Genomic DNA, 22,627 nt, shown 5'->3' with positions numbered 1-22,627 from the left:
GCTTTGACGACACCCCCTCCAATGCCTAAGAGATCATACGGATTCCTTTACAGAGCAGGGAAGGCCCTGCATCATCCTGAGTTTGGCTACCTGTATAAAACTCATTTTTTGTTACATTCTTTCTCCTCTACAAATTATTTTCTACCCTCCAGTATTACTTATTTACATATATTCTCCTGAACATGCCACACTATTATATGCCTTTTTTGCCTCTTAGTAAACTATGTCTTCAGTTTTATAGTCTCCTCCCATGACCCATCTGCCTCTTTGGTGATATCTGTCCTGACTCTACCAGTGTTTTATTAATATCTTATTCTCTCATGGAGCTTCTTGCTCACTTCCGTTGTCGCAGTTGTCACAGGTATTATAATTGGATACCTGATGGCAAAGGTCGTGTCATACTCACTCATGTGTCCCTAGCAAATTCAGTGCCTCCTAAGTAGCTCACAGTTCAATAATTTTTGAATGAATGAATGAACGAATGAATGCATAGTGGGGATGTTGCTAAATTCCTTGCCATTTTCAAAGTTTACATGGTAAAGAGAGCAGGCATCATGGCATGGGTGCTTAGTGGCTTTGTTTTATTGGGTGCTTTCTCTTTGGATTTTGTTGAAGAATAAGAAAAATGAAGACAGCTGTGCATCCTGTGTAGAAATGATGCAGAGACAGCACTGAGGGGACGGGGGACAGAGGCGCCTCAGTGGGTGTTCATGATTTGTAGGATCCATCTTCCATAGTTGTGAACACTTGTGAAGAATCCTTCACTTCCCAAGGTGACACTTCCTTTTGCCCAGGACAAGATTCCATGTAACCTGCCACCGCAGATGGCTGGAGCAGCTGAAACTTCCTTTTAGAGAGACGGAACAGGAGGTCAATGAGGCTTGTCTTCATGGAACAAGAGTAAATCCCCAGAAGTGGCACATGACAGTAGCAAAACCATCTAAGAGAGTGGACTTATTTTTCTTGAGAGGTGATAACCCTCTCTTCACATCTACATAAGTCTCACCTCTCTGGGTTCAAGCTTCACCCACCCTGAGTGCGAGGAATAGGACAGACGCTTCTACCCCAAATCTCTCCCGCTGTAACTGTGGGGAAGGAAACTGTTTACAAACCCAGAGATGAGAGGAGAGGGGAAAGGGACTTCAGTTCTCTGCTCCTCTCTCTAGGGAGGACTTTTTGGATGAATGCCCTTTGATTCTCCACTGTCAGCTCTCTCACCCACGTGCCCCACGCTGTTCTCCTGGATGGAGGAGAGAGATACCTTATGTTTAGACATGGTGCTTAGAGGTTGTCCCACACACATGATGGTCTGTGCCAGTCCTTGCTGGAGTCTATCCTGGCAGTCGTGAAAGGGAAGAGAGTATTGGTTTATCCATGTCAGGATGTCAGGGTCACTGACTGTGGGAAAGAGAAGACAATTAAACTTCAGAGTTACTCTCCTTATCACAAGGGCTCCTGTGATCAACTCCTATTGTGTAAATAAATTAATTTCTGAGGGTATTCAGCCTGGGTAGCAGCTGACATTCCATCCTTCTTGGGGTTCCTAGTTCAGTAATCTCTACTGAACATGGAGAAGTAGGTTCACGAATCCTCTTCCGTGAGACGTCCAATCTACAGTTTTCTGTATTATGCATAATTGATAAAACTTTGAATAAACTGTGAGAAAATTATGACTGGCCACAAGGAGAAAGAGACAGTAACAAATCTATTGTCCCAAGAACCACGCCCCCACCTCTTTTGAACATCTACTTTATCCTCATTGCATTTAATCATGAAGGCAGAAACTATTTTTAGTATGTATAAAACTGCATTTTAAATTAGACTATTTATAAATGGATTATTTGTAAGTGTTTGTGTGTATATATATTATATATATATATTTTCCACTAAGAGGTCATATTTTCACCTCCATCATAGCGATTGTTATTATACTATCAACTTCAGTATACAGGAATTCTAACCAAGGCATTATGTAATTTTAATTTCTGGTAAAGAGCAGCAAGGAGGAAGAAAACAAAAAATTGACCAGAGATGGCTCAAGCTAATTTAAAATACGTGTAACAAGCTAGGCTAAAATAACTTGCTACTTGAAATAATGAATTCCTAATAAATATTGGGAGTCCTGCCCCAGAAAGCACATAGAGGTATAGTTTACCACTATGATTCTGACATGCAGAGCCTATACAATAAAATATTTGTATGGTTTTATTTTGTTTTCAAAGGGTATGTAATCAATTACTTTTGTAAAGTGTGATGCAGTTACTTTGAATAAGACTTATAAAGCCAAGGACAAAAATCATACAAGTTGAAATTTGTTCAGAAAATATATTCACTTAGATGTCCAGGTACTTTGCTTCTAAATTGAAAAATGAAGTTGTAAAGTACTGAGATTATAAAAGTGTATGCTTTTTATTTGATTTTATAAAACAGATCAATTTTAAAAGTTCCCTTTTTAAAATTTGTTTTTACAGAACAGATTATTCTGTAGCCACCAGAGAAGGATTTAACCCTGATTAATAGATCCAGGACCACACGCCTGAGTGAACAAGCTTTTGCAAGCCAATCAATCAATGTTGGCTGTCACTTCTTAAATCAGCCACTCAGGGACAGATGTTTTCCTATAAATACATCTCAGAGCACCAACCCAACCAATCAACAACAAGCTCACTGAAGATTTGAATAGATCCATCCCATGCCTCTACAGATGATGTAACCCTTATACCTCAGAAAGGCCTCCAATCCCTCATCTCCAAGCTTCCCACAAACCCCACATACTAATCAGTACTCTGCTCTGTTTGGTGGGACTATGCCTGGTCTTTATTGCTCTGCCTTGTATGATAGGCAAAAGGTTTAGCTTTATCATTTTATTTCAGATGTCAAGTGGTGGTATCCTCATTCTTTGACAATACCTAAAGAGAGCATCACGGCTATTAACAGCTGCATGAAGTAACAGCCAACGGGAACAAACAAATGCATTAGAAAGTAACTTTCTTCACAAAGCACCCTGGATTAGACAGGTTCTCACAGAGACCAGATCTCTCTGCTCATCCCACTTACAGCTCTCGGGGGAGAAGGACGTGTGCCTACAACATGAGCTGTGACTATTTTCTCAATGATGCATATCAGGCCAGAGAGAGACCAACAGTATGTCATAATGAACACTCAAGTCTCCACCTCTGAGTAGGAACTCTCAGGTGTAGCTGTATTATGAGTAGCCCTCACCTCAGGGAAACAGCTCTGATGACAGGACGGGTGGCTCACTCACCCATCATCTTGTCTCCCAGGATCCACTGGAAGGAATGAATCACCATGTCTTTGCACATGTGTTGGCTTCTCTGTGGTAGCAGTGGGAAGCCTCCTCTGTCACCTCACCATATCACATTTTGTTTTTATTTTTCCCACTTCTCTTTTATTAATTGCATGGTGGGTATTCAGTAACTGTCAAGTAGGCCACCCTCCTGCTTGATGCCTTGATATTGTCTTTTTGCATATCCTAAACTCCTATTTTCCCACCTTTATTTCAATTCAGTTGCCTGTACTCTGGTCTTGAATACTGCAGAGATATAACAGTTTCTGCCTGCTCCATTTGGTAGTGTCATATTGGCTGCCCTGTGTCAGTCTCTTTCAATTTTATCTTTGACTTCCAGTTATGGTAGTGTAAGGTCCTGGCAGTGATCTCTCTAAGGTCAGGAACCACACCTCATACCACCTATTTTGTCAAGCACATCCCACCACATTTTTTCCAAGTTCCAACCTGCTCAGGATAAAGAACTCAGAGTCAAACACTTACGGTTTTTATATTCATTCCAGGTCCAGGTTGGGATAAAGCAGGACTCATTGAACACTATGGGTTCCAAGGCTATGGCTATAGTTCCCACATGTTTGTTGACTGGAGCAGGCTTGGACAGTTTGATCATCATCAGGTCATTTTCCAGAGTTTGTGCATCAAAGTCAGGGTGGGGCACAGTCAATGAGTAATTTCGTATCTGCTCCTTCTTATTTTTGGCACTGGGTTGATAAACTCTCAGTCGGATTTTAACACTTTGGAAGAAAGAGGGCAGGGAGATGAGAGAGAAGAGAGTCATAGAACGTCAGACTACCAGAAATGCCCCAGGCCGTCTTCTCCAATCATCTTAATTTTATTTCTTAACCTGAGAACTAAAGTAGCCTGCTCTTGTCTGAAAAATAATAAACCTAGTTTATGGGATTGTTGTATTAGAGACATGCATTGGTAAAACATGGTGTCTGGCACCTAAAACACATCAGTGGAGTCTAGTTATTATTATTAAGATTCAGATCATCTGAACTAGCAAGTACTAGAGCTGGCACTGCCATCTGTTATTCCAGAGCTCCTTGTCTATACTATGCTGCCTCAAGCAACTCTTGAGCAAGCATGTAGTACCCACGGTTTCTGAGTATTCTTAAGCCTGTTCCAGCTCTTCTCAGGCCCGTAGCATTTGTATCTGCCATGTGTTGCCTACATTGATCTTAGACTTGAAAGACTATTAGTCATCTGTCAGGACTCCCAGTTCCCATTTTGCATTATATTCCCTGGGAAAATTCAGACCCACCCACCTCCATCACCAGGAGTCCAGGCATGCAAGATTTACAAGAGCTATTTCCTGCCAAAAGCAGTGCATGCGTTAGATGTGGATGAGAGAAAGAATACCTGATTTTCCCATGCCTATTCTGAGAGGACTTGCACAGTATCTCCTACGTATTTCCCATGTTGCACAGAGCAGGGGTTCAATCCGTGTTGAACTGAACTGTTTTGAACACCCCGATGGCTGAGAGTTGCAAGTTTGATATGACCGTTGAATGCACCTTAAACTCTGAGTGGGTCCTACTCACACAACAGTCTCACGCATGGCAGAAACCCTGAGATTTGCAAGGGATAGCTATTTTGTACAGCATCTCTTTATTGTTCTACAGTTACCCGCATGACATGGCTTTTACCTAACTCTTCAACCTCATCCTAGGATCATTTCCCTACTCAGCCAACACTGATTTCCCAGTTTGCCAAATACCCTAAAATCTTTGCTACTTCAGGGACTATCTGAATATTGTTCCCTCGGCCTGGAGTGTCCCCCAGGCTTTCTTCATTTGGCTGTCTCCTTCTCTTCCCATTGGTCTCACCTCTTAAGGAGGATGAATATGACCACCGTAACTGAAGTAGACTCGCTTCATCCCCATGTGTTACAGCTTGCCATTCTTTTTGTGCTTTACCTTTAGCCGCTTGTTTGTTTTGCTTACTCCTTCTACCGGAATATAAGCTCCGTGAGGAAAAACTTATTCCCACCTCGTCCCCTCACCGTTTTCTCAGTATATTAAGCAGCCCTTACTATATAGTAAATGTTTAGCAAATACATATTGACAAATGAATATTATTTACTCCCCATGAGGGTCTTCTGACGTCTTCCTATTGATCTCCTCTTAAACTGCCCAAATGTGTATTCTATTCCCCATTTGGAAGAAGATTCTCTCTTTTCCTGGGCCTTCTAATTTCCTTAAAAACTTGCTGGGATGCTTCACCAGACCTACTTTCATTCGAATAGACCCATCCCAGCTCCCAAGAGCAAAGGTGTACTTACGGCAGCGGGCAGTGAGCGGCCGTCAGCACCCAGTCGGGGTGAATGAGAGACCCCACGCAGGGTTCTGGGCTGGACTGCAGATAGGCCATATAAGGAATATTAAAATCTTCTTCTAATTCCAAGTCATCTTTAGGATTTTGGGGAAATTTGGACAGAAGGGCTCCTGGAGAATGAAGGGGTCATAGGTGGAAAGAGAGACAAAGAGATTGAAAGGCTAGAACTGACCAGCGTAGTTTTCTTTAACCCAAGGTTTTCAAAGATACTATTGATGTCTTCCATTTATTTTTAATGTTTTTTAAAACTAGAGGAAATCATGCATGTAACCTAAGCTATATACAGTAAGAGAACTGACACACATCTTTGCTGAGTCGGAATTACAGTAAAGTTCTGTGAAACTAATACATGGGCTCATCCCACACTGATCAGAAACTCTGAATGGCAGTGCTATTAAATATACGTTACAAAAATGAAAAAGATAAATGGCAATTTTAAAAACATTCTTTTTTAAAATGAACTTTTGTCAAGAATGGGGATAAAAAATTAAATACTGCCTGAGTTTGGTGGTACAGGGAGTGGAAAAGCTTGGGCCTTCCAGAGCCCTGACCTGCCCTCCTCCTTTCCCGGCCCACATCCTCTAACTTTCGTCTGCGCAGGGAAAGGGAGGTGTAGCTGTGCAGGAAAAGTGGCAGCCTAGGAAATCACATGCTCGAGAGCTTGATGAGAGGGTCGCAGGAAAGGGTAGGGAATTGGTAGTGAGTGTGTCCTGACAGGTTCACAGACACCAGAGGGGCTTAGAGATCATGTGGACGGGATATGATGTGCATTGAGAGTGGTTGCTTTTGTTTCCTTCAACAGTTAATTTTCTAAAAGCCCTTCACTTCCCATGTCCTTAACTGTGGCTGGTCATTTCTCTTTCCAAATCTTAATACCCTTCCCTGGTTCTCACCCTAGACAGAGACAAATCCCCAAACTCTCACCGGCTACACTCATGAGAGCGAAGATGAGATAGCCCTTCATGGCAGGCTGTGATCTCGCCAGCTGCAGACAAGTTGATCAAGCTGTAAACTGTCCCAATCTTTAGTCCAAGTGTCCTTGGCAATAGCAGCTGTGGGTGAAACACTAATTGTGGAGTGAGGAGAGACACAAGGATCTTAGAACAGTCTTCAAACTAGTCCTTATTAAGACTCAATTATGTCAATTATGTAAGACATCAGTGTGATCTGTCTCTGATGTGAGTGAAAGAGGGAAAGGCAGTAGTCAAGGTCCTGGTGCCTCCTGTCTGATCCTACAAATCTCCCCAGGAACCATTATGTACCTGCTGGCATTTCCCTCCCCTCTCTGTGACATAGGCTTTCTTTGTTGTCTCTTCCTCCCCCTGTGACTTAAACCCCACTCCTTGCCCTCCCCTGCCACCTCCCTTCTTCCAAAGAGTCCCTCTGCTATTCCCAGATACTCACAGAACATTGGGGTATGAAATGTATTTAATAAATCCTGGTTTTTTTTATCTCATTCATTTTAATGATGAGGAAGTCGTGACCCTCTTGGAAGTTAGTGGCAAAGTCAGCATTCAGAACTGAGTCTCTGGATTCCCTGTGACAAGGTTGAACTTTACCTGAGCTCTGTACTTCCAGAAAAGAGCCACGGTTAAGAAATTCCACCTCCCCTTTGTGTTCTAGGAAATTAATTACCACAGAGAACCACCCTTCCCGTGTGACTTAGGCAGGACTCTCTGTCCACTCTTTCTCCTGACTCCCAGAAGACTTTGGATGGCTCCCCTGTTTACTGGTGACAGGTTGAACCCAGGCCTTTCCTCTTTTTCCCGCACCTGCTGACAAGGACAGACGTGAACCCTCCAACTCCCCGTTCTTTGTTTCACGGATGATTAGAATTAGCATGGTTTGTCTTCTTGAAACTAGCTACACTCAGAAATAAACGTTACCTATTTAGCCAACTGACTGAGACTCCCTGATTTCAAAACAACCCCAACTGTAAATCTCCCCACGTATAACTTGTTTGTTCCTCCCTATAAAAGTCTGGGGAAAACCCCCCCTGTCAAGATATTATAATTTTCAGATCTAAGATGCTCTCCTATTGGAATGATCTGAATTAAAACTAAGTTCTTACTCGTTTGATTTTGGTCTTTTGCACCTGTTACTCTTTCCAAATCTACCACATTCCTTTTTTATAAGTTAACCTTACATTTTAACTTCCTGATTTTCGCCAAGAGATAGTTACTAAATAGCAGTTCAGTCCCACATTTTATAAAGAGTAGATTGAACAAATGCAAAACATACAGGACTGAACTGGCCATTGTCAGAGTAATTAAAAAGCTGATCAGTTATAGGAGTCCAAAAAAATAACATTCCTCTATCTGTAAAAACTACATGTGAACTTAGTTCTCCTAAAATTTAATTATTAACTTAAAACATGTCATCTGGATGTTCCCTAGTCCTCTAAATTTTTGGCGCTAACATTTCTTTAGTATCCAAAGTTTTAAATATATTAATAATTATAATATTAAAGTCAGCATTTATTGAGATTTTACCACGTACTAAACACTATGTTATATGTCCTCTATGTGTAACCCAGTTTATCCTTCATAACAGATTTATAAATTAAATATCATTATTATTCTCTTTCTACTAATAAGAAAGCTGAAGCTCTTTAAGGTTAAAAATCTTGCTCACAATCACAGAGCTTGAAACCCTCAACCCATGACATTTCCGGAAGTCTTTCCAAAGGTTTACCCGGTAGAAATGGGACTTATTTCTGTTAGTTTCTCTAGTCTGCTTCATCCCAGCAGTCAAAAACAGCTGCATCCACTTCATGTCTCAATGCACCACCAAGCCAACACTGGGTGCACCCCAGGCCAGTGTTGAAGCTCATATAGCCATTATTTTGATTCATTCTCCAAACCAGGTTCAACACTAAAACACGATAGTAAAAGTAAAAGTTGTTCTGGATATTCATTCCACAGGAAACTGAAGAAGAGAATTTGTGTTGTATACTGTACAGTAGAATTTTATAAAGATCTATCTTTAAAAAAATTTTTTTTTTTTTTTTTTTTTTCGAGACAGAATCTTGCTCTCTTGCCTGGGCTATAGTGCCGTGGCATCAGCCTAGCTCACAGCAACCTCAAACTCCTGGGCTCAAGCAATCCTCCTGCCTCAGCCTCCTGAGTAGCTGGGACTACAGGCATGTGCCACCATGCCTGGCTGATTTTTTCTGTTTTTGGTAGAGACGGGGTCTCGCTCTTGCTCAGGCTGGTCTCCAACTCTTGAGTTCAAGCGATTCTCCTGCTTTGGCCTCCCAGAGTGCTAGGGTTACAGGTGTGAGCCACCGCCTGGCCTATCTTAGCTCTTTGTGAAAGTTCTTCCCTTAGGCTTATCCTACCTTACTTCTTCTCTTGCTCTACTTTTCTAATCTCTCTCTCTCCCCCTCTTTAAGGATTATTGTCCTCACCAATTAGATCTGCCCTTCAGTTTGTCCGTCTCACTCAGTAAAACAAAAGCAGTTAGCTGTTCCTGGGGAGGAAATAACTCTCCCATCACAAGTGGTTTATGAAGGTATTGATCAAACAAAAATGTGAATGGTTTAGGTTGAAGGAAGGGGGTTAAATTCCACAGCTAACGACAACAACAAAAAGAAACCTTTAAAAATATTATTATGACTTTTTCCAGATGAAATGAGGGAGAGTTTTTTTAATAACACATGTAAAATGAATGTAAAAATAGGGAGACCATGTGAAGCTTTACTGAAGACAATTTGTTGTTCCTAGACATGGCACTAAGTGGCACTTTCCCTTTTGAGGACTAAATAACCCTATTAGTTAAACAGGAACAAGAAATGAAAAGGATTAGGGAGAGAGGGATTAGGGAAAAGGGATTAGGGAGAGAGTTTTTCATTTAAAAACTGCAATTGTTGAGTTCAAAGAATTGATCATCCAAAATGGCAAGTGTGAAGGTGAAATGGGGAAGCCGTAAAGAAACTTCTACGATAGTGCAACTGGCAGGCATAACGTTGGAGCGGGTGTCTTTCTTTCCAAGTGAGCTCTTCCTGTGAACGAAGATGCAGGAAAAGCTCCTGTGGAAGAGGCAATTGTGCAGAGAGGAAATTTAGGGGCTCAGGAGGAGTTTCTCAGAAATATGCACATGCTTTTCCTTCCATGTGTGATAGAAAATGCAGTGGGTTGATGAGGGGAGCCTCTGACACACCAGGATAGAAGTCCCGTGACTCCCAGGACTTTCCTTTCCTTTTATAATCCTTTTTTAAAAAATATAGATATAGAGCATGGATGTTATGAGAAATGACCGCAATGCAAAATTATGTAAGTCATGAAATCTCCCCTTATAAATGAAAACAAAACCAACTTTTCATAAGCTCATCAGATCATATGGCTTTATTTTCTATTTGGAAAACAGTCTGCTTACTGCTATCAGATCTTTGAGTTAGAAAGAAGCTGGCCTTGGGGGACATCTGTGGTCTTAGACTGGTCTCTGCCATGGGTCCCTCCTAGTATGACAAAAGTCAGAAGCAGAGCTGATAAAAGCTAAGAACATTGACCACAGAAATGGGGCTGGTCAGTTGAAAAGGGAACATAGATTACCCATATGGACATGTCTTTAATAATAAGATTAGTTAACTGTTAACTAATTAAGGTTTCATATGTGAACTGTGTGTATAAAATCACAGTGGACCTTTGAGATAATGTTAGAGGACATATATAACTATCAGATTAGTTTTGATGAAAGAATTTGTGTCTTATGGTGAGAAGATGAGATCAGTTTGTGAGGATAAAATGAGTTGATTTATTCTGTAGGAGTTGGGAACTTATTTAAAAAATGGAGAAACAAAGGGATCATTGAAAACCACGATTCTCTCAAGATGTCTGGAAATCCTTTAGCTTGTGGAAATAGAAAGTGATTAGACTGAGCTGTTCAGAACAAATGAATATCTCTAAGAATAAAGAATTTTATGTTTATATTCCTTGAACAAATTGCCTTCTTAATTAACTTTGAAAAGTAAGAATAAAATAATACTAAGATAGTAAATATTTTTATTTTTCAAAGACCTTTTAAAATTTAATTTCAATACTAAAGATGCTTGCCATAAAAGATAAATTATGAGAATGGTTTGCATTAAAAGAATTAATTAAATAAGATTTTTAGGGGAAAAGAGGTTTGTATTTATCTTATTAAAGAAAATTTTCTTAGATAAATTGAGCCTGAGCACATGTTGAAGTTCATTGCTTGTTAACAAGAGAACTAATAACTGAATTATGGAATGTACCAATCCGAAGTAAAGTTACTTCTAACCGGCTTATAGATCCTATATGAATATACATATATATATATATTTTTTAAAGAAGTAGCTGAGCTTCTAATGAAGATATTGCTTACTTTTACATAGTATGAAAGGTCATAACCATGGAGTTGACAGTTGAGAGTTATCTTCTCAGTTTCCACAAGTAAAAGACAAATAAATTTATCTGTGACTACAATTAGATATAACAAGCCAAAAAGCCTTGTCTCTATGCAGCTGTCTCTAATATCAGATTGTGATATCTTTATATTTCCTTGTTTTTGCTACAGAGATATGGAGTCCACTGAATCATGAATTGGGAATTTATTTACAGTAAATATATTTCTGTGAGAAACATCTCCTCTGACCCTTCCAAGTGTCTTTTTATTTTAAACTATGGTATGTTTTCATAGGTCTTTTGATGTTTTTCTTTGATGATATTTTACAAACAGATCTATGCTTCCCAATTATCCATCCTTTATTCACCTTGATTTTCTTGTGTCATATGCATTTATTGGCATTATGATAGAATCTTTATTGACTTATTGTCTGTTTATCAAACAGATTGCATAAACCATGGAAGAAGAATATTGGCTGTTTTCTTCACTGCTTTAGTGCATGAAACAGAGTCAGGAATACAATAGGCTCTCAATAAGTATTTGTTGAATAAGTAATTAGGTAGATGAAAAGAATAGTTGTATTATCTCTACTGAAGCATATACCATATTTATTTAATCAATCCTCTATTCATGTTTATTTGAGTTGTTTCTGATTTTTCGGGGTTATATAGACAATGTATCAATAAACATATTGATTACTTTAGTGGAGATTGTGCTTACCTTTTTAGCATCTATTTCTCCTTCTCTTGATAACTAATCTTATTAATTCAGCTAACCAAACATACACAAAGTAAGTCATGTTTATTGCAGAATAAAAAGTCCACCCTTAGCTCTGAAGGTATGCCATGTAACTTAATTGTAAACTAATGAGCATAATCCCATAGGATTAATGGTTCATGAGTGTGGAAGTGAACACATTAAGTTAAGAAGACACTCTTATATGTATGCTGTGAGCTTTTGTGACAGAGCCTTCAATTCTTCTGGGAACAGCTTTCTTTATCTCCTTCCCTAGATACAGACAAGGGAGAACATAGCTCTGAGGGCCATTTTGTGATCACAAGGCTTCTTCCTTATATTAAAGATGACAGTAATGAAGACAGCAAGCAGAGGCAGAAATAAATTGGGTTCTTGATAACATTTTTGAATTGCTGAATTAAACTATCCTTGAAGCCTTCCCTACTCCTAAGCTTTCATGTGTGCGTTTTTAAAAATGCTATGAGTTGGATATTCTGTTCCTTGCAACTAAATGACTCCTAAGAGATGTGTTCACATCTATACATTTTTCGTATTTAAATGTATATTTCAATAGAGTAAACTCTTTAGAGTTAAGTTGCTGAGTAAAAGGGCAAACAGAATTTACATATTAATATAAATTTACAAATTGTGATTGACAAAGGAGATTGACAAAGGACAAAGATTGACAAAGGAGCTTTTGGATGACATAAAAAATAAAACATGAAAAAATGCTCAACATCTGTAATCACCAGGGAAATGCAAATCAAAACCACAAGGAGATATCACTAACTCCAGTGAGAATGGTTTTTATCAAAAAGTCCCAAAACAACAAATGTTGGCATGGACGCGGAGAGATAGGAACACTCATACACTGCTGGTGGGACTGCAAACTAGTACAATCTCTATGGAAAGTAGTATGGAGATACCTCGAAGAACGAAAAGTAGAACTACCATTTGATCGAGCAATCCCTTTAGTGGGTATTTACCCAAAGGAAAAAAAGACAATCTATAAAAAAGACATCTGCACTTGAACGTTTATAGCAGCTCAAGTCGCAATTGCAAAGATGTGGGAACAACCCAAATGCCCATCAATCCATGAGTGGATTGATAAAATGTGGTATATCTCTCTTGGAAAACATGAAAGATCTTGGAGAACTGGAACATACAGGTAGGTGAAATCCTAGAAAATACAGGAAACCTGTGATTTTTAAATATTTCTACATCTAAAGGTTTCCCTTATCTAGTCTCACAGAATTTCATATGGATTAAAGAAAAAGACAGGGAGAGCACTCTGTTACAGCAGCAGCAGCAATGCATCGGGAATAAGGACACCTTGAGTTTTATCTTGGCTTTACTAGGTACTGTTTGAATGATTTTGGATAATTGATTTTGACTTTCTGCCTTTTAGTGTCTTTATCTGTAATAACTTATAAATATATGTTCTACCATAAAAATGCATGATCAAATTTGTATTGTAGCCAAATCTTACAAGAAAATTTATATTAGTTATTAATACAGTGCCTAATAATTATTTTATTTATAAAAAAGTGATGGTAACAGCCACCTCTAACCTTGTTCCCTTTTCTATCCTCAATATCTCATACAGAGTTTGGAATGTAGTAGGTGATCAGTAAATTTATATTGATTAGGTTGAATGAATGACTAAATAACCTTTTACATTTTCTCAATATAATAGTACAACTCTACGTCCACCTTCTTATTTAACAGCTAGTTTCTAGAGAAAGTTCGCCAATATGAAGCAAGGACCATTCTTGGACAGATGTAGTGCAGGACGAATGTGTTTATTTAGGTACTGTTTTCAGACATAGAAGAATGTGAAGCTGTATAACAGGAGACAAGACATGAAGAGATAAAGGTGTCTAATTGGCAGCGATGGTCTGTTCAATCCAATCCACGTAGTTGCAGACCTTGGTGTAGACACCAGGTTTGCCTTTCAGAGCACAGCCATAGCCCCAGGAGACGATGCCCTGGAGTTCTCCATTGCAGACCACGGGGCCTCCAGAGTCACCCTGAGCAAGGGAGAAGAGACCATAAGAGCTCTTATTTATGCCCAGATGGGAGAATAGGGTGCAAGATGTTCCTCCACTGTGCTGGGGCTATTTTCCTAGTCTGACTATCCTCTATGAAGCACTTTCTCTTCCTCTGGAAATTCAGCCCTCAATTTATTTACACTACCCCAATCTTTCTCCTCTCTCCTTCTAGCCTCTCCTTTTTCCTACTAGGCCAATTGGGCCAAGGAGAGGTGAGGACTGGAGAGTTTCAATGCTGCCCAACCAGCTCTGTTCCTTTGGCTGGGGTTCCCTGCCACCATTTGCCTCCATAGCGGGTACCTGGATGTCCTGTTTGCACACCATCTTCTGAGTATCTTTTTACTCTTAACACCGGCCGTCAATATCACAAAAATAAAATTTATAATTTGTCCCAAAGCTACCCCTCACCCATCACAATCAGTCCCAGGGACATTATTACATCTTCTGTGTGTCAAGAAAGAGGAACTATGGTGGAAAAGAATGAGACTGAGCTGGATGGAGGGGGAGGAGCACAAAGACACTAACCTGGCAAGAGTCCTTTCCACCCTCTGTGAAGCCCACGCAGATCATATTGCTAGTAATCTGGCCTGGGTAGGAGCTGCTGCAGGTGCTGGCAGAGAGGATGGGAGCCTTCAGACACTGCAGTACATCAGGGTAGTTCTCTGTTGAGTGCAAGAATGCAAATGGAAGATTACCAACAGGGTTCCTGGAAATTCATTCTCAACATCTCTCCCTTCTTTCCCATGCTCCCACTCTTTTTCTCAATTTGCCAATGACTCCTAGTTTTGGAGGACAACTTTTTTTATAAAGTTTTCCAAATAGTTCTAATCAAAGAGTTGTTCTTTCTCTGACACTAGTATCATGACCACAAATCTTACACCTAGAGACTATTGGTCAAGTGGCTATATGCTTCCGGCAGTGCCAAATCCCTTAGCCTCTGTTCTGTTTACCTCCTCAGTTTCTAGTTGTCTGTACATCACTAATCACACTTTAATTAAATACTTTGACATCTTTATAACAGTTCGTTTTTGTTGTGTCCTATGCATGGTCCCAGCAAAGGAATCTTCCTCTTTTCAGTTCGTATATTCTGAGACTCCATATATCCAAAAACTATCCTCTGGGAACCACATCTTGAGTGAGAATTTGGATCAACTGACCATCAACATGCCTTTCACCTCTAACATCCTCAGACTTGGTACTTCAGTTCCCGGTGACACTTACCACCATTGCTCAGGGTGTTGCCCCAGCCAGAGATGAGGCACTCAGTACCAGCGGATGCACAGGATGTTGGCAGAGAGACTGAGGACACTTGAGAGGTGATCTTGGCTTTTGAGCTCAGCTTAATTAGCATAATATCATTATCCAGGGTAGATGATTTATATTTGGGGTGAGTGATGCTCTTGGCAGCATTAATGAATTGCTCATTGCCCTCAGTGACTTCAATGTTGTGTTCTCCCAGACGCACCTGGATTTGGCTGGATTAAAGGATACAAGTTCTCTAAGTATCCAATTTGAGCTTCTTCCTTTTCTCCTGACCTCATTCATGAGCATAAACACAGACACCATCGTCTTCAAGCATTCACTCTCACAGGTAATTTTGCACTTAAGGTACCATTGTGCACTGTCACGCATGGCACAGGTTAGCATATTCCCCAGGGAAGTGTTCCTGCAAGTACAGACCCAGCCTGCCGTCTTGTTACAATAGTAAGAAATAGGAATGGGAACCCAATGACCCCAATGAAACAGCTCCAGATAAAAAGGGAATTGGTGGAGACTGAGCAGCACTTGTCATTTTCTACTGGTTGAGATCACCAATTATCATAGGGAGGTGAGGCAGGACTCAGAGATTTGGCAGAATATTAAGAGAGCAGAATGAATCATGCTTATTTTTTGTGTTGCATAGGAAATTTTATGCATTTTATTACCTCCATATGCCATTTTTCCTGGTTAAGCTGTAATAATCAGGACTGATTCATGTGTAAAACTATTTTTATGGTTACTTCACCACTCACTATTTCCCTTCCATGCTTTGAATACCACCATTTGGGAAGACATCAGGAAACTCTAAAGGGTACCTCTCCATGCAAAAGTCCCTTGGTACATCATAAGATGCTTGAGACAATAAAGTGTCTCTTAAGAGCTGAATGCCTCACCCCACAAGCATAACTCCATGCATTACCCTGATTGTACTTTGGCAGGGCTAGAGGATAAGTTGATCTTAGAGCATGTGAAGGTGAAAATTGGTCACTTACGACTTGTAGCAGTGAGCTGCGGACACCACCCACTGTTCGTTGATGAGGGAGCCGCCGCAGAAGTGGTAGCCGGAGTACAAGGATGCCTGGTAGGGGACAGAACCCTCCTGACAGGTGTAGCCCCCGACGATTTTGTCATCGTCATCATTGTTAGTGGGGAAAGCAACTGATAGGAAAAAGTTGGAAACTGTCTGTTAATCAGATCCATCTTGGAATTTCTACACCACCATGAAGTTTTTGCAGATTAACCAGAGAAGAGCAGATAATGTTCTTTTGTCTCACATAATTAGGAAATGGTGGTTTTAGGTAATTTTTTGGAAAAATCTATTATTCCATACGTTTAGCATGTACTTCACATATGCCATTATCAGTACATAATTTTTAATTTATGCTTTAAATTTGACAAATACATTCTTTTTTAATGTACCATTCACACACACACACACACACACACACACACACACACACGCACTCACAAAGATCAGAGGGTCTTTACACAATAAATGCCATTACCTGAGGATATAAAGACCACTGAAGACCACTACTCAAGGTTATAAAGAATAATTGTTACAGAGAGCCCTGCTAAGCAGCCATGCAATTAGGTGTGAAGGTTTGCAGAAATCATGCTGTTTGGTTGGTGGTTGGTGGGACATTGGTATGGGATAGATATCCCCAGGAGGTGACAGAAAGGAAGCTTTTAGAAGCCACCTGAGAATGTTCTGGCCTGCAAGGCAATGGACAATATTGTCCTTTTGCACTCCCAATTTCTCTCCTTGGTTCTAACCTAAAAAATTTATAAACATTTGGAACATTATAAGATTTCCCTCTCCAATGTTTCCTTTTATCCCAATTATCTTTCCAACATGTATCAATTTATTCAGCATTGTGAAGTCTGCCCCACTGATGTATTAAGATTTCTTGAAGCTCCAAAAGTATGTGGCTATATGAGCCCTATTGTTCAAAAATTTTAAAATAATTTCAGGAAACAATTTTCCAGGTGTGTAGACAGTTGTATTGAATTTATAACTGCCCAATTTGGGAAAATTTAGTATTATGTTTTAGCAGTAGAAAATTTAATAGCGTAAAAGTAGAAATAGTCACTTCTCTATTAATATTTTTCATGATTGAATGATATGTTATTATATTTTACACCATAGAGATTTCATTGGCAAAGATGTCATTAAAAAAAAAAAAACACTGCCCATAGCTTTTATTCATGAGAAATTAAATATCTTTGCTGTTAAGACTCCTTGACTTTAAATCACTCACCCTTTAGTATAGAAGAGACTCAGGCTCTGGCACCAACAGCCTCTTCAGTGAGCACAAGATTAATTCCAGTTATTAAGTCCAAATTCTTAGAAAGTTAGAGATAAACAATTCCATAATGTGCACTACCCTTTCCTTTTCTCTCCTATTTCTTAAATTCTAACTGGAAGTTGAGAGCAAGTTCTGCTTCTTTATGTTTTCTACCCTGATCATTCCTGCTCATTGTGATTTTTCTCCAAGAAGTGATATTCAATTATTAAGAAACATAAGTGCTATACATTACACTATTGCTTCAACATTTTAAGTTTCTCGAGTACAGAGACCAGATTTGACATTCATTGTTGTCTTCCAGAGTACAAAGTGCAAACTTAAATAGATAATAGATGGCTAATGATTCACTTATTCAAAGACTCACCAGCAGCTCCCAGGAAAGCGAGGAAGATGAAGGACTTCATGGTTGCTCACTGGGGAATGCGATGAAGGTTTTTCATCGACAGGTATTTATACCTCCAGATTTGTCTTTAACACCCATGGCCACAGGTGCCAGAAAAGTGATTTCACTGGAAACTCACAAATCTAAATTTAGAATTCAATTTTGTGACAGATAGAAGATAACTCAGTATTAAACATCGACATCTGTTCACTTTTCCAGAAGGTTATGGGAATGGAAGTAACAAACCCACCTGTTGGGAAATTTTCCTTATGATAGGAAAGTAAGTTGGAATAAAATCATAGGACAGAGCTACAGGTGTCCTGATTCCCAGACAAAAGTCTTAGGTACCTGGTTGTTTCAACTGTGAACTTTTATCCGAAGGACTATCTTGATCCATGCACCCTTATTGTTCAATTGACACAGGCTCTTTCACAATTATATATTAATACTTAGAATACCCCTGACATACAGTAAGCTTTAAATAAATGTAACTTACCATTCTTTTACTTTCCTCTTTTATTGGTTATAATTTTAATTAAGAAAAATTTTCTTTTTCTCAGGGAAACAAGTTGTTCCTGGGAATAATAAAAAGTTAACATGGATATACAAGACCAGCTCTACCATAAGACAAAGTATAATACTTTGCCCATATTAATTTAGCAATCCTCATAACAACCACACAAGACACCTATTATAATCTCCACATTACCTATAGGAAAATTAAGGCACACAAAAGTATAGGGGAGTTGACCAGAATCTCACAGCAAGTACATGGGTAGAATCAGGATTCCAACCCAGGAAATCTGGTTTCAGCGTCAGAAGGAGTTTTGCTTCTAAGGCTATCTCCTTAAGAAAATGTCTTTCTGTTACTATGCAACACTTCCCCTAGTCGGTTGACCACAATTTGGATACAAAGATAATACAGAATTCTTGGCCAATGATGACACAACTGAGGTTTATAGAGTGCCTACCGTGTGTCAGGCACGGGGAGGGGTTGATATGCATCAACGCATTCAGTCCTCACAAACAGCACTACAAGTGTTGTGCCACAATTTTCACCATTTTACAGATGTGGAGGAGGAAGCTTAGAGAAGTCAAATGTTTTGCTCAAAGTTTCATTGCTATTAAGTGATCAATCCAGAGTTCAAACTCAAGCAGCCTCACTTTGAGGTCCACAGTCTATCTCAATTGTGATGCCATAAACATAATAAGGAAGAACAGTCTGAACTCCACCAAAGTAGGGCTAACTCCTCCGAGGATTATTGAGAATTTTGGAAAACCCAAGAAATGGGTTCCTGGAGCAGGAATTGTCAGAATTAATGGGGCAAGGCAGAAGTAGCAAGAGTGAGTGAATCTCAATGAGCAGTAACCCCTGGCTAGCTAGAGCCAGAGTCTACACCCAAACAACCTATGTGAAATAGCCTTCCAGGGGTGTTATTTCTGCTCAAGCAAATTATTGCTACTGAAGTAGTTTCTCTTTCTTTTACATTTGAAATTTTGCTGCTCTCAAGATGACTTACTCAAAGGCAGAGTTTCTCAACCTTGGGCCTATTGACATTTTGGGCCACTTAATTCTTTGTTGTGGACAACTGTCCTGTGTTTTGTAGGATGTTTATCAGCATCTCTGGCCTCTACAGCAAAATAGCAATACCTACTTCCCCGAGTTGGGACAAACAAAAACGTCTGCAGACATTGCCACATGTCCCCAGAAGACAAACTCATGCCCAGTTGAGAACCACAGCTCTACAGGGGAAAGAAGGGCGAAGGGGCCTTGCTTCTAAGGCTGTTGTCTTAAGAAAGTGCCTTGAGCTTTGGAACAATATAGGCACTCAATGACTACTGGATGAATGGCACCCAAGGCAGGAACTTGCCTTTAATGCATCCCTTAGAATTAGGAAACATTAAGGAGTAAGGAGGGGGGCAGTGCCCAGAATGGGGAAGGGGGAGTCTTTTCATCCTGTTCAATGTCTGTCATTGCTGTTACCTCCACCTGAGAGATATTAGAAGTTGTATGACTCTACATCACCCCTGGAGCTTTCCCAGAGCCTCATCAGAGACCTGGGCCTATATGAAAAACACAGTATCTTAGAGCAGAACTTTTCATAATAATTGGCTCATGTAGTGCTACGCCCTAGAGAGCGTCCTCAGGTGTGCCCAGGGATTTATCACATGGATTCCTTCCAGGAGGGAAAGAGTCAGGGTTGATAGGGATCAGGGGATGGGAGTTGTCATCTAGGATCAATGGCAATTTTCCCCCTTAAAAAACCTGAGACAAAGGAAGGCTGGAGTGATAGTTCTCCAGTAACATAAAGTAGTAGTGGGCATGTGGGCGAAACTGCTAAGTGACGGTTTCCTGACTTCAGTCATTTCCATACCCCTCACACTTGTCTGCAAGTAAACCACTTACATTTTGACTTTTAAATAGACTTCTTTTTCTTAGTCTCTTCTTAAGGAATAACATTGACATTTCATGTGTTGGTAGCTTGATATCTAATGCATATTAAAATGAATGAATACATGCTTCTCAAATAAAAATCATGATCTGAGTCCTGTCTAAAATCATGTTGAAGACTACTAATGGTGCATGTATTACACTTTGGGAAACATGATGCCAAGCAAATGTCTGGAAAACGAGAGTGGGAAAAGCCAAGGCTCACTGCTGCTGGTGGCTGCGGCGGTTGTCTGTGAGTGGAAGGGGCACGGAGCAGAGCAGATTAGGATGTTAAGTGAACGTTAGTAGGAGATTGCTCCCTATAGAAGAGGCCAGGTGAACACACGGTCAGTATGAGATGTCTCTGCATGTATGTATATATGTATGCATGTACCGGGGGTGAGCAAATCTGAAAAAAAAATATTCTTTTATTGTGTGGGAGCTTGGACCTATAAGATAGCCTGTACTTCTGAGATACTGTGAATCATTCTGTGATGTCTGACACTGGAAAACTGGGTTGCAAGTTACCAGACTCAAGGAAGTATTCTTGTCTGCATTTTTTGTGTGAGAAACTTCTGTTCTCAATGACGTCTCACTTATAATCAACACTGAACATGCTACAGTGTGTGTGGCCTCCTTCCTGAGCCTCCTCTCACAGTAACATCCCTGAGCTATGAGGAATGCCCATATTCCTTTTGCCCAGCAGAGTTAGTTGCTACCTGTACTTCTTTTCCTAATTTCAAACATATGGTGGCCCAGAGACATGTGTCTATATTTAATTAGTCTGTTTTCTCACCTCTCTTTCCCATGCTTATTGGCTTAGTGGCCTTGGAGGAGTATTTAACCTTGTGTCTAAATTGCATCTGATTGGGTTCCAGAAAATGTATTAACATTTGTATTGGCAAGAAGAAATGGCACCAGCCCCTAAAGGCAATTTCATGGTCTTTCCTTCCATGTGGACTCTATTTTTCTTTTTCCTTAGCTTCTCCAGCCACTTTCCTAGTTATCACATCATGTCACTAGTTACTGGGGCCATTCTGGCTTTTAACCACTTCAATGTGTAGGGAAAATTTTAAATAAAACTTCTTTCCTTAGAAAAAATGTACTAAGGAAGACTGAAAAAATGACGTAAACAATGAGGACAACAAAAGTATAAAAGGGAACGAGGTAAAAAGTACGTGCTTGTGAAATAACCTTGTTGCTAAGCTGAGCATCTACACTAAGCTGAATTTCTAATTTTTGCAACCTGTGGAAAATTAGTGTAGTGAATAGAATGTTCTTTGTCGGGAAAGTGAACCCTAGCACCAGGCACGGGTTTCCTTGAGAACCCTGCCCAAGGGTGGAATGAGTCTGGAGGCATTCAACTCTTGCTACATATGATTCTCTCCATAAAACTGCTTGCGGCAGTCAGCAAACTTTTCCAGTAAAGGGCCGGACAGCAGATGTTTTAGGCTTTGTCGGCAACGTGTCTCTGTCACAGCTACTCTGCTGTTGTGCCATGAGAGCGGTCATAAACAATATGAAAATGCACGAGTGTGGCCATGTTCCGGGACAACTTTATTTACTAAAAGAGGCTGCAGGCCATATTTTCCCCCCAGGCCATAGTTGGTGAACCCTGCTCTAGAAGATAGGGAAGAAACCATTTAAATATCTGATATCCAGACTTAAAATTGAACGGTAAGTCAGTTTCAATGATCAAGGATGGCTTGAAATAAAATTAGTAATCTTAGAAGAAATATCTCACTGTTTACTTCAAGTGCTTTAGGGAGAAAGGAAGAAGAGGGGGAACAGGAATTTAGGCTGGGAGATTGGAGTGACACAGAATAATGCAAGAAAAAAAGGAGAGTTTGGCAGAGATAGAAAATGTGCATCAATGTGTGAGAAACAATGAAATATTAGGAAAGAACATTTAAACTTGGTGAGTTCTAGATTCATTTTGCTACTTTTTTTCTTTGAGACAGGATCTCACTGTTACCTAGCTGAAGAGCAGTGGCACAATCATAGCTCACTGTACCCTTAAACTTCTCAGCTCAAATGAACCCCCTACCTCAGCCTCCTAAAATGCTGGGAGTGCAGGTGTGAACTACTACTGTGCCTGTAGATTTTAATATTCTCAGTATAAAATGAAAACCCACAGAAAATAATGGGCAAATAAGACACGTTAACACACTTTTTGATCCACATATTAAGGTTTTGTTAAGGTGTCAACATAACTTATGTCTCTGTCAGAACGCACTTCACATTGCTCTATCTTCCTGTTTGTGGCCAAATCCTATCTCCATCATATAAGATTAGGTAGTAAAACATACCTAACAAAAGAAAAATTAAGTTTTATCATCGAACTAGACAGATGTGTATACCTGAAACTCAGAGCTGTCAGAACAAGTGCAAATGCTACCGTGAAATAACTGCTAACTTGCCACTTCTGGGTGTGATGGGTTAGTGAGG

At 39.9% G+C, this 22,627-nt stretch overlaps 2 protein-coding genes across 2 annotated transcripts; both read right to left on the bottom strand.

Moving 5' to 3' along the window:
• Positions 1 to 697: 697 nt before the first annotated feature.
• On the bottom strand, positions 698 to 7,055 carry LOC105827062 (probable inactive serine protease 58). The gene is given in 7 exon segments (XM_012665082.1): positions 698 to 847; positions 1,262 to 1,398; positions 3,791 to 4,041; positions 5,592 to 5,754; positions 6,569 to 6,611; positions 6,614 to 6,696; positions 7,049 to 7,055. Coding segments are annotated over 7 exon segments (834 nt in total).
• Positions 7,056 to 13,626: 6,571 nt separating this feature from the next.
• On the bottom strand, positions 13,627 to 17,770 carry LOC105827086 (trypsin-like). Its single transcript, XM_012665103.1, has 5 exons — positions 17,731 to 17,770; positions 16,050 to 16,215; positions 15,019 to 15,272; positions 14,323 to 14,459; positions 13,627 to 13,776 (listed from the first exon to the last, which is right to left on the bottom strand). The coding sequence occupies exons 1-5, from the start codon at positions 17,768 to 17,770 to the stop codon at positions 13,627 to 13,629; spliced, it is 747 nt and encodes a 248-aa protein (XP_012520557.1).
• Between the last annotated feature and the right edge of the window lie 4,857 nt (positions 17,771 to 22,627).

This window comes from Propithecus coquereli, unplaced genomic scaffold (assembly GCF_000956105.1).
Source record: "Propithecus coquereli isolate 6110/MARCELLA unplaced genomic scaffold, Pcoq_1.0 Scaffold96, whole genome shotgun sequence".
In the NCBI taxonomy this organism is placed as follows: Eukaryota; Metazoa; Chordata; class Mammalia; order Primates; family Indriidae; genus Propithecus; species Propithecus coquereli.
This window is presented reverse-complemented; position numbering and strand designations above follow the sequence as displayed.

Excerpts from the sequence above, each read along its gene's own strand:
- LOC105827086 (XM_012665103.1), bottom strand. The coding sequence starts at position 17,770 with ATGAAGTCCTTCATCTTCCTCGCTTTCCTGGGAGCTGCTG. Across the intron at positions 16,216-17,730 it reads CGCTTTCCTGGGAGCTGCTG|TTGCTTTCCCCACTAACAAT; the intron begins GTGAGTCTTTGA and ends TTTTCCTATCAG. Across the intron at positions 15,273-16,049 it reads GCAGCTCACTGCTACAAGTC|CCAAATCCAGGTGCGTCTGG; the intron begins GTAAGTGACCAA and ends CCTTTAATCCAG.